Here is a 12,004-nt window from a genome sequence, read left to right as displayed (position 1 = left end):
TCTGAGGGCAGATGCAGCTTACCCACGGTGCTGTGTTATGTCCCCCGGGAGGAAAACGGTGGCCCTGTGGAGTCACCCGGAATTCGGCTGCTCCTGAAAAGGTTAACTGCAGCAGAGGTAACAGACATGGCCCCCGAGATTAGAATTGCGCGTCTCGTTTGGAATGAGAGGCGCCAAGAGGAGGGGGCGGTGACGATAGCGCAGGCGGCGCTATTCAAGTTGCGGCCTAGTAGGCCGGAAAAGCCGGGGACTAAATTTTTGGCCTACACGCGGTAGGCGCCGGGGGCGGGGAGGGGGCGGCGCTATTTAAATTGCGGCCTAGCAGGCCGAAAAAGCCAGGAGCTAAATTTCTGGCCTCCCCGCGGTAAGCGCCGGACGGGGGGGCCGCGACCGGGCGCCAGTGTACCGCCGCTGACGCTACGTCAGCGCTTCTCCCGGGGACAAGGACCTGACCCCATACCACCACTCCTGTGCTCAGTCAGGTCATCGCTGTCCAGGGTCTTTCAGTCTCATCCTCCAGGCGATGTAGCAGAGCTGGAGGAGGTTTTACGGGGGGTATTGCTCAATCGATCCACCCTGTGGTAGGGGGACTGAGAGCTCTGGGGCTGATTCAGGGCATCCAAAAAAGCGCTGTTCAGGTCTGCTCCATGCACTCCTGTGCTACGTCCTGTTGCGCTTGCCCTCGTATCCGTGGAGTACCGACCATAAGGGAACCATCGTCAGAGGAATCAGCCCCATTCGTCGCAGGAAAGTGTACGTGAAGGGTTACTCCACGTGCTTGCCTGTTGTTGGTTCGGGGGAGAGCGGGCCGTAGAAAGGAACCGTCGCCCCCTTCACTCCGTTAATTAAAAAATAAAAATTTATAGAAAATTTAAAAATAAAATTAAAACAGTGGGGTCTGAAACCAGACCCAAGTGCCTCCTATAGACACTAAATAAGAACTGGAGAATCTCAGCCAGCTAGAAGATGTATACTGCAGGGGAGGAGCTAACTTTTTTCTGGTTTACTTAGTGTCCTCCTAGTGGCCAGCAGCATAACACCCACGGTCTCTGTGTCCCCCAATGAGGCGTAGGAGAAACCTAGGATGGATCCACTCACTTATAATGCAGACGGAGTCTGCGTTCCAGCGGTGTCCCATTATTTTAGGCGTCTTTTTAACGCACAAGCGTTGGCGACCACAGATCTGTGCACGCCTAAAAAGATGGAGACCACCGGAGCAGATGTCAAATGGAGTACGAAGTGTCTCCATCTGCCTCATTATGGTGGGTAGTTCCGTTGGGGGTTTCATCTGAATCACATTTTTGTGGGATTTGCATGGAAACCCTGACGTAAGTGCTCAGCAAAGAACACAAGACTGTGATACAGCCTTATTCTGGAAGCGGCAAAAAAATATCATGTACCCCAAAATATTACCAATAAAACCACTAATTTATCCTGCACAAAACCAGCCCCCACTCAGGTCCATCATCTGTCACTAGAACTATAGGGGGTTCCCATGTTACTGGTAGAACAAAGACTCTAGAAAAGCGACATGGCTCCTAGTGCCCTCAAATAAAATCCAGTGAATTCTGTGCTCCCAAATCCAAATGCCTCCCTCCTGAGCCCCCCGTTCCTAAACCACAGTAAGCGGCCAGATGTTTGGCATTATTGTAATGGAGAGAAGGCACTTAATTTACAGGAGCTTATCGCCAGAAGCACAAACTGGGCAAAATATATGGGGGCGCTACAATATATGAGGTTAAATGTATGGGTACCACACGGGAAGATTTGCAATTCTCCAGTAAAAAAGCCTGGCGTGTAGGTTTCAAAATAGTCACTGCAGCCTTAGATGAATCCACTGAGAGGTGCAGTTTCTGCAATGAGGTCACTTTTGTTTTTTTTACTGCTGTTCTGACACCTTAATGGCTCCGCAAATGTCGCCCGCAAACTATTCTAGCAAAATCTGTGATCCAAAAGCCAAATAGCGCTCCTTATAATAGGTATTATAAACCTAACTAAATAGGGTTTATTTGTCTTGTGCAGTATAAGTATGCCTCAATGTTAAGTACGGGTACAACTTATTATGTGGAAGATTCAGGTCTTTTTAAAACTCCTGAAAAAACTTCCCGTGTCACGGTTCCACCGCTCAGTGTGTCTTGGACGCAGTGATTGACAGCTTGGTCGTCCAGTCTAGTGCAGGGACTTGTTTTGAATGGGGCATAATTTGTAATAGGATTAATTTACAAAATAATTTCTTTACATGATTTCTACAGCATTTACTATATATTCTATGGTGGCACAACTCCTTTAACTGAGCTGCGAGTTCCAGATAGCTGCCAGTTGTAGCTCTCAGCTGTGTGGTGTGTTCTCTGTGCTTTGTGCTCTGAATTCAGACATTCTGATCTTCTGTTGCCGGACCCTGGATTTGCCTTTTGACTATCCTTTTGTATTACCCCTTTTGCCTTGATGTACTCTGACCTTGGAATTCTGACTTGGACTGTGACCTGACTATGCCTCTGTCTCTTTCTTCTCTTTATGAAGTTCCCACCTGGCTGTTGACTTTGGACTTCCTGACTACCGTGACTCCTGGCTAGTCTGTGAGAAGTGACTCGGCGTCACGACTTTGTTGTTATTGAAAAGCTGTGAAATTTTAGTGAATCGCCCGCTATGCCATGGGTCACATCCTTCAAACTTAATCTCAGGAGAACTAAAGTTGTTCCAAATGGGATAAAACTCAGAATAGCCCGACATTCCCACTATCACTTTGGGTTTGGTTCACGTGTCATGGATACCCTTAGCGGTCTTGTATAGAAAGTTGTAGCTCAAGAATCTGCCTCCCTCTATGGCTTCTACCAGATTGTTCTCACCAAAAACACATCTTATTATCCTGACTGAGGAGGACGGTAGCTCTGGGGGGCCCCGCTCACTAATCCACGATAGCCAGACCACTGTGCTCCTTTGGTCTCCAACCATATTCTCGGTGAGCCTCACCTCCATATTAGATCCATAAAAATACTGTGTACATTGTAAAAAAAAGACGTAGAGGGAGTCAAAGCGGAGCAGGTCTAATATTTGCAGCCTGATTTTCATTATTACTAAAACGTTCCCAACTCTGACATACACACCTTTACTGCATTGTAAATGGAAAAAGCAGGCAAAAAGTAATAGAACACTCACCAAAATCCTGATTTCGGATCCGATAGACCAGACTGAATTTCCCTTGACCACTCGCTAAACTGTTCTTGCTCGTACTCTCTGAACTGCTCCAGGTGTTCTCCCGCATCTTTCTGAAAGGCCTGAAATCCCGACAGATCTGACAGAAGAGTTTCCGCTATCTTCACAGAATCCTCCACCTGTGGTCAGCGAGAAGAGACAGAAGATAGAGATCACCGTAGTAAAGATGTGTGTCCCTGTGCTATTTAAGGGATACTCCAAGAAAGAGTTAGCCCTGCATTGTGCCTAATGCAGGGTCTGGGGGACAATGCACGGCACAAAGATCTTCCATATGGTGTTCTGTTAAGGGTTACCGTACGTTAAACTTAATTCACAATAAGCAGTCCTGTGTGTAATGATAACTATTTCTGGCCATTATATGACTTGTATCCTCCATTCTCACTAGTTTTCCCCTCCGCATGCTCTATTTCTAATCTGCAATCCACTGGGAGTTGGAAGGACAGGATCAGCGGCAGTGATCTCTGCCATATGCAGCACAGCATGCAGAGAGGATTCCTGCTCTTCATTCATTTTTTAACACCTAGAGACAGACAACGCGACATGGAGGAAATTATACAGCAATGCTGAACAGTGTGGATGTGAACCTGCTCTGTGGGGAGGTAGAAGACTTGTTAGAACGCTCAGCCCTATTTTTCTATGTTTCCCTTTGCCTGTTTCCTCTCCATGCTCCTCACACTCCCCTCTCATAGAGTATAAAGGGTTGCGTCACTCAAATGAGACAATCTGTGGGATCACTGTGCTGTCATGTAAGACAGACTGAAGCTGCTTTTTGTAGAGTAGATGATAAGTACCAGAGGCAGTGGAAAAAGTGGCAGACTTATGTAATACGCAAGAAATATTACAAAGTTTCTTATATTTGCCTCTACTATTGATTTATGCAAAGCTGGTTGAAAGTAAAGTTCCATTTTAAATACCTTCATGTGCTGCCCCCTACAGCCCTTAATTAGGTATAACACTGTGTGAAAGTTTACACTATCCAAATCATCAACTCTGTCAGACAGATGGCCAGATAATTTTACATCTCTGTAATTTAAAGACGAAATGTAAAGCTTGGATGCAAAAGGAAAACACATTCTCATTACTGAAAATTAAATCCCGCTATTCACCGTAATAAGGTTTTGCCACCGATCACCATTTACATGCTACTATCACTGTGATAACAAATGGGGACATTTTCACAAAGGTCAGATAATTATCGGACCAGATGGACACAGTCGTTGTGGCCGTTCACTCCAGGCAATTATCATTAGGATCCAACATTCATGGTTAGAGCGTAATGAAAATAGCACTCGCCTTCCATATTTAGGGCCATTTCTGAAGACCCATAGGTGGTTATAATCAACATAAAACCAAAGCCTTAGTCTGTAAAAGACAAAGACGCACCGAAAGTGATATCAGCAGGCGCGGATCGGGGATGAGTTATGTAGATGTATATGACCGATCCCACAGTGAAAGTGATATAGAAGGAATACATTAACCATCTATTTTCCAGGTCTCTTTCCCACCTTTTTATTTTTAAAGGCACAGTTTACCTTTAGATGGAGTTGGCGCACCCACACAATGTTATTCACAACCTCGGGCAGGTTCTTGCCAGCGAGGGGTCCAGAGGAATCTCCAGGGGAGCCATGGCAGCGAGCTTCAAAGTCTGACCGGATCTCTAGGAATGACCAAGACAAAAAAAAAAAGGAGTTTTCATTAAAAAAATCTGAATAAAAGGATAGCAGCGCCATAGAGATCTTACATCAATGAAGTGGACTGCAGAGCTCCGGTATACTCATTTATCTAAAAACAGAAATCAATTTATAAAACAATAAAAAAAAATACTGGTACTTGTATATCCACCACTGGACAACCCCTGATTAATCATTTCCCCATACAAAATAGAAATATTTACCGCCTGCATGAGCAGAGCTGTTCCCAGTCCCAGTAACATGACATTGTTGGTGCCAGGTGACCTCTGCAGACAATCGTCGGTCGCTGATCGGCTGCTGTTCATCGATGCTCTGCTGCATCAGATGTAACTGACCAGCGGCCACTGATTGCCTGCAGAGGTTACATGAAGCGATAGTGTCACATCAGCCACTGCAAACAGCAGCACGGGTGTGGGAGGTGAATACAGGGATTTTTGTGTACTCACCGTAAAATCCTTTTCTCCGAGTCACTCATTGGGGGGGGACACAGCTCCTGTGTCCCCCAATGAGGCGAAGGAGAAATAGGCTTTTCTGATTTTACTCAAAGACTCGGGCATTTAAGGAAGGGTTGTCCAATCTATATAAAACAATTATTTTAATGAAATAAAATTATGGTAGATGGCAACAAAAAATGCTATTTATCTTAAAGGGGTATTCCCACGTCCAATATCCTATAATAATAATATTAGCAGATACTTCCAAATAGAAATGTAGTATAGTTCTTCTCATTCGCTGTCGTATTCCCAATGTGCAGGCATTGTAGCAGCTTAGTTATCCATGGTTACGACCACTCATATATAGTGACAGTTAGAGGATAGTGGTCGTAACCATGGATACTTAAGCTACTGCAATGCCCTGCACACGGGGTAAGAGACATAGGTTATCAGGAGAACTATACTACATTTGTAATTGGAAGTATCAGCTAATATTATTATTGTTATACCTACTACATATTGGTATAGGATCTTGAAGATGGAAATACCCCTGTAAGTATTTTAGTGCATATAGAAGTGCCAGCATTTATTATTATTTTCATTAAAAAAAAAAAAAAAAAACACAAACTGGAAAACTGTACAAAACTAAAGTGCATGGTTTTACCCGAAACAGGCTGAACAATCTGATGTCGGAGCTGCGCCAATTGCAGCAGTGTCTGTCTACATAACAGCAAATAGCGCTCTTGGCTCTTACTAATATTATACAGATGGGAACAGGCGAGATGTTAGGAAAGATCTGCACAAATCAGAAAATGGAGATGACCTAAAAGATTGTACACTTCTTTAAAAAAAACTATTGTTGGTCGGATTATTTATCTTTCTAGAAAGGTGCGTTGTGTATTATGTGCTGGTCCTGTTGATGCACACGCCTGCCTGCTGCAGAACCTCTTTGAGAAGACAGACCTTAATGATAATCTGTGCCTGACTTAGAAATTCTTCTTCAAAAATAAAAAGCTGAAGAGTCTACTACAAAACATAATGTGCTATAAAATAAAAGAATCAGCCCCTCATTTCAAAGTGGAAGCATATCATACTTTACACTCGGTGGGTGAGGGGCAACCTTTAGGACCTTCGTTAACCCTCAGAGTGCAGAGGCTGAAGCACTGCATCCCTTTAGACCTTTCCTCTGGAGAGCGCTGCACATCGGCCACAGCTGTGCAGGGAAATACCGCTGACCCCATTCACTTGAAGTTGCTATACAACACTAATATTAAATGTGATTATACATTTCCAAGACCTAAGGACCTCCATTCTGCTGCCATAACCTCCATCGGTTAGATCAGGGGAGATCTCCTCGGCCTTGGTGTTGGGTGGACCAGCGCAGATGACAACGGCGCTCTGACCATCTTGCAGCAGAAAAGAGACAAGGAAGGAGAGTTTCAGACTTTCCAGAACTCCCTGTTGGCATTTTGGGCGCTGATCTGCCAGACAGAATCGTCAAAAGCAGAACTGAGGCCGAAAGAAATGGTGACTGTTAGAAAGAAATACACACATTTAATGTAGGGGGTGGAGGCTTAAATGGCTTGGACATCTGCTTGTCAGGTAACAACGGTGAAGGGAGCACAGCACTGCGCCAGAGCCGCAGCCCCTCCATTCTCAGGACTGATAGAGAACCCCACCGACTGGTTTAAGCTTCGCCCCTCCTGTAGAAGGTGACCCTTCCTGCACCCTCCTGCAACAGACAGTGACCCTTCCTGCACCCTCCTATAGGTGACCCTTCCTGCGCACTCCTATAGCAGTCAGTGACACTTCCTGTACCCTCCTGCAACAGACAGTGACCCTTCCTGCACGCTCCTATAGCAGTCAGTGACCCTTCCTGTACCCTCCTGTAGGTGACCATTTCTGTACCCTCCTGTAGCAGACAGTGACCATCCTGCACCCTTCTGCAGAAGACGGTGACCCTTCCTGCACCCTGCTGCAGCAGACTGTGACCCTTTCGCACCCTCATTCAGCAGACAGTGATCCTTCCTGCACCCTCATTCAGCAGACGGCGACCCTTCCTGCACCCTCCTGTAGCAGACAGTGACCCTTCCGCACCCTCATTCAGCAGTGACCCTTACTGCACCCTGCTGCAGCAGACAGTGACCCTTCCGCACCCTCATTCAGCAGTGATCCTTCCTGCACCCTCCTGTAGCAGACAGTGACCCTTCCGCACCCTCATTCAGCAGACAGTGATCCTTCCTGCACCCTCCTGTAGCAGACGGTGACCCTTCCTTAACCTACCTCCACAAATGAACAGCAAATAAATCTAACATGCTAATCCCGTCATTACCTTGAATATAGTCCACGAGTCTGGCCAGCAAAGTTTCCCGTTCTAGCATTAGATGCTTCCTAATACTTGGTCTCTTCACCAGCTCTCTGTGTGTCTGAAAAGCTTTTAGGAGCTAGAAAATAAGTCAATCAGATCAGAAACTGGAAGTGAATAGTTGAGTTGAGCAAAAAGAATCTCAGGACCCCGATCCAGAACCCTGTGAGCCTGCCCTGCCTGCCGACATCCCCGATGCTTCTTCTGTACAACGTCATAAGGTGGGGGGATGCCGGCAGGTAGGACGAGGCTCACAGGGCTCGGATTTGGCAGCCACGGAGTATCAATGTGGCCTCTCAACCAGTGTCCTGCTAATCACTGCAGGTAGTAACCTGACCCATGTACATACCTGTTGTGGACTGTCACTTATATCAGAGATATATGATTTCAGCTTGCTTGCCATTTTTTCTTCTGCTGGCTCAATTATCCTTTCGTATTGAGAAACTGCAGCTCTCCATAAAGGCTGGAGGATAACGACACGAGAATCATCAGTGACAGAGAAGTGTAGGAGTCTCCAGATGTAGCAAAGTAGCAGAAATCCTCCTTACCTCAGTATATGGATTGTAGTGCACGGGGTTCAATCCAGCAAAAGGTTCAAACAATTTCCTTGAGCGCTGAGAATTGTCATCTCCAGAGGGCAGAATGTGCGCCAACTTTTCATGCATCATCCTTATAGTGAAGACCTGCAGACATCAGAATGTTATTCTCAACACTGGAAGTGCCTGAAAGTGGGGCTCTGAAATGCCCCTTGGGAATGGATCCATGGCAGGCACCATTCATCCTCTATGGGACAGTCACAGAAACACTACACGTGGCTATCTCTGCTAGTTCCATAAACGATGAATGAAGCCATGGCGCCAGATGGGTGGCCACCACTTCACACTGATGGGCTGGTGCAAGTCCCCATTCTAAAGATCAGTGGAGGCTCCAGCAGTTGGACCCCACTGACCAGAAAGCCATCAAAAAGGTGATTACTTTTGGTCTTGGAAGTAACGTATTAATGCTCTCTGATCATGGATGATTATAAGACTGGAATGGATGATCGTCTTGGTGCTAAAAAATGACGGATGGACATTTAATAAACCGTTATATGGGAGAACATATGAGCCAGGCAATGAATAAGATTATCAGAAATGTCTTGCACTGGGAAAGTCATTCTGCCTGTTGCAGACTTTTTACAATCCTTGTCCCTTTAATCACCGGTACTATACCTCTTCCAGACGTCGGCCAAGGTTGAGCAGAGATTCTGGGATGTACTTCTCATTTTTCCATAGGTGAGGAGTATAATGCCTCCACAGCTGTCCGGTCAGATGTTCGCAGGCTGACATCCATTGCTCACACACGGCAATACCTGCCCTGAGGTTCTCCTTCACTGCTGGAAACGGCTCTGTCCATAGATTCATCTCAGCCAGGTTCTTCTGGACACAGCGTCCCAGCGTGTTACCTGCAGGACACAGTGGGAAGGACGTCTATATAGAGGTCTCTATGGATATTATACTGCAGACGACAAAATGTCAAGAATAATTGAATAAAATAAAAAAACAGGAATATTATATAGGTTTGGGATAGACACTAATTTCACAGAAGTAATAAACAATGTCTAAATAACATTAAATTAAAAAGTCCTGGAGTGAAGGCCTAGAGTTTGGAGGGCAAAATAAAATAATAGCTTGTTAAAGGGACATGTGGGACATGGATATTAAAGGCCTGTTCTTAGGATAGGTATTTAACTTTTAATTAGTAACATGGAGTCCATTGGATCCCAAGTGAGTTTGTTTTCGGCATATTTCAGCAAGTCTGGAAGGAAGGTAACAGTCCGTTTTGGTAGCTACCTAAATATATAAGATACGTGGTTCTTGTACTTGTTTTTTCATAGTATATGAGTAGATATTTACATTTTGTTGATTACTAAAAATGTTACTGTCATGATTCCTCTGTGCAGAGAGTCTGGGACTCTGATGGACAGCTCTAGCATCCTATCCTGTGCTGGGGCGTGCTGAGCTGTCGGTGCTTTGATTTACAGCTTGGTTGACCTATTAGACTAGAAGGTGCAGAGACTTCCATAGGTGCTCCCTTTCTTGGTAATTGCCCTGTTATTTAGGTGAGCTGCCTGGCCCAGATCATTGCCAGTCAAAAGCTTGTTCTAAGCCTGTGCTCTCTGGTGTGTTCGCCTGTACCCTGTGCTGTAAGTTCTGATCATCATCTTCTGCTGCTGACTTTTGAACCGTGTTAAGACTACCCAATTGTTATTGCCCCTTTGCATCTGATATTCCGCTGCTGACCTTTGGATCGTGTTCAGACTACCCGTTTGTCATTGCCCCTTTGCATCTGATCTTCTGCTGCTGACTTTTAGACCGTGTTCAGACTACCCACTTGTTATTGCCTCTTTGCATTCGATATTCCGTTGCTGACCTTTGGATCGTGTTCAGACTACCCGTTTGTCATTGCCCCTTTGCATCTGATCTTCTGCTGCTGACTTTTAGACCGTGTTCAGACAACCCACTTGTTGTTGCCTCTTTGCATCTGATATTCCATTGCTGACCTTTGGATCGTGTTCAGACTACCCATTTGTTATTGCCCCTTTGCTTATCTGCTATTTCTCTGGCATTCTGACTCTGTCATGTGACCTTACTTGTGACTTCATATTTTCCCTTCGAATTACTACGTGATATTTTGGTATTGACCCCGGAACGACGGCTGACTACGCTTATTCACGGCTTAGCTGTGGGTTGTGACTAGCGTCAGTTACATTATCATTTAGTTAAGAGGTTGTATCTTAAGTTCCTAAATAAATAAAAATTCTCTGTTAATTTATTTTTTTATATGATAACTGGCAGGTGACTGATGTCTAAGTATTTTGGTGCAACTAACTGAAGACTAATATATAAGCGGGGTCCGACTCTGTCACTCCTACCATTTAGTGATTAAAATGGTTACTGGTGGTCCGACATCCACGGTACCCCCTTTACGATTTTCCGGCCCCAGCGGCCTACTTTTTGCAGCAGTTGTGCCTGGTATAACATCTTTTTTCCATGCACTTGAATGTGACAAAGTTGTAGTGAACCCAGCAGAGCTGCTACTAACAGTACAAAGTTGTGCCTACAGAAATAATGCAGGGGGTGAGGTGATCACAAGAGTGTCACGGTGCCTTGAAATAGCTTATTAGTTCAGGTGCACAGAGTGACAACCCCACTGATCTCGTACTAATAGCTTCAATATCAAAGCCAGGAACAGTGAGAAAAGACGAGAATAGTCCGGTGCCACCATTGGGCGGATTCTCCCTGCAGCACACCCGATGATTGACAGGTCTCTCCCTATGTACACTCATGGAAGAGACCTGTCAATCAACTAGCCATGCCCGCAGAAGCCAGCCAGGGGCACCAACACTAGTCTGGCACCAACACTGGAAGGCTTCTCCAGTTTTGCCTTCTGCAGGCTCCCTCTCTAATTTTCTGTTGTCTCTGAGCTAGTGGAAGAAGGCTAGCTGCTTTAAATGTCTCCAATACCTTGGTAAGAGAGATCCCTGCTCTCCTGGCCAAGAAACGTTTACAGTATTTCATACTTTATCAATGTATGCATCAAGAAAATGCAAGATAAGATTTGAGCAAAAACTTTCACAGGACCCTGATACAGCAGCCAGCTCAGTAGGTCCCTTGCCGCCAGACCAAATCCCTCTTACCTGCTGGAATCCCACTCTCCTCGAAAGTATTCCCAGTGCAACATCACTGTTGCGGCATGACATTACAGAGAGCGTAATAAGAAGTTATAGGAAAGCCGGCAAATATGAGGAGGTATGCAGGGCTCTGATCCGGCGACAATAGACAACTGAAGTGGCCTCCAGATCAGGGTCTTGCAAATCTTTTTGATCAATTCTAGAAAGGATATTCTACTATGGTTATATGTCAGTGCCATTCATCCTACCAGTGATCTCCAGTAAGTGCTTCATGCGTCGCTCAGGATAAGGGTCGTGCTCCGTCTGCCTCCACACATCATCCACCACTTCCTTGGTGGTTTCTACAAGTGCCACAAGTTCAGCCAAAGGCAGAGCGTCAAGGTTGTTGTAATACTGTGAATGCACCAGAAAAGTTAGAAACCTGCAGACAATCATTATCTATAAGAGTCACTGAGTCATGGTTTGGGGGAAAAAAATAAAAGTCCTTTCCCTTTAATTGATCGCTCCAGCTAGGTAACGTCAGCGCCGTCATCTTTGAAATCCAGTTTAGCTACAAACCTAGTAATGATCAGTTCGTTGTCCGCAGGAGATCGAGATTAGCAATTTTCTGGTGTCCAGTTCCCTTTAA

The 12,004-nt window shown here is 45.4% G+C and overlaps 1 protein-coding gene across 2 annotated transcripts in view; it reads right to left on the bottom strand.

Annotated features, from left to right (window-relative positions):
- Window positions 1-12,004, bottom strand: part of DYNC2H1 (dynein cytoplasmic 2 heavy chain 1) — a 537,791-nt gene that overhangs the window by 499,389 nt on the left and 26,398 nt on the right. For both annotated transcript variants that reach the window (XM_073558365.1, XM_073558366.1), the window contains exons 5-11: window positions 11,625-11,769; window positions 8,915-9,147; window positions 8,252-8,386; window positions 8,053-8,166; window positions 7,671-7,782; window positions 4,746-4,870; window positions 3,157-3,332 (exon numbers count right to left, since the gene is read on the bottom strand). In XM_073558365.1, the coding sequence (XP_073414466.1) occupies window positions 3,157-3,332; window positions 4,746-4,870; window positions 7,671-7,782; window positions 8,053-8,166; window positions 8,252-8,386; window positions 8,915-9,147; window positions 11,625-11,769 (1,040 nt within the window). The remainder of the gene's footprint in view (window positions 1-3,156; window positions 3,333-4,745; window positions 4,871-7,670; window positions 7,783-8,052; window positions 8,167-8,251; window positions 8,387-8,914; window positions 9,148-11,624; window positions 11,770-12,004) is intronic.

The sequence above is a fragment of the Dendrobates tinctorius genome, unplaced genomic scaffold (genome assembly GCF_039654945.1).
Source record: "Dendrobates tinctorius isolate UK_male_01 unplaced genomic scaffold, ASM3965494v1 ptg000256l, whole genome shotgun sequence".
Taxonomy (NCBI): Eukaryota; Metazoa; Chordata; class Amphibia; order Anura; family Dendrobatidae; genus Dendrobates; species Dendrobates tinctorius.
Note: the sequence above shows the minus strand (reverse complement) of the source record. Positions and strands in the feature narration are given on the sequence as shown.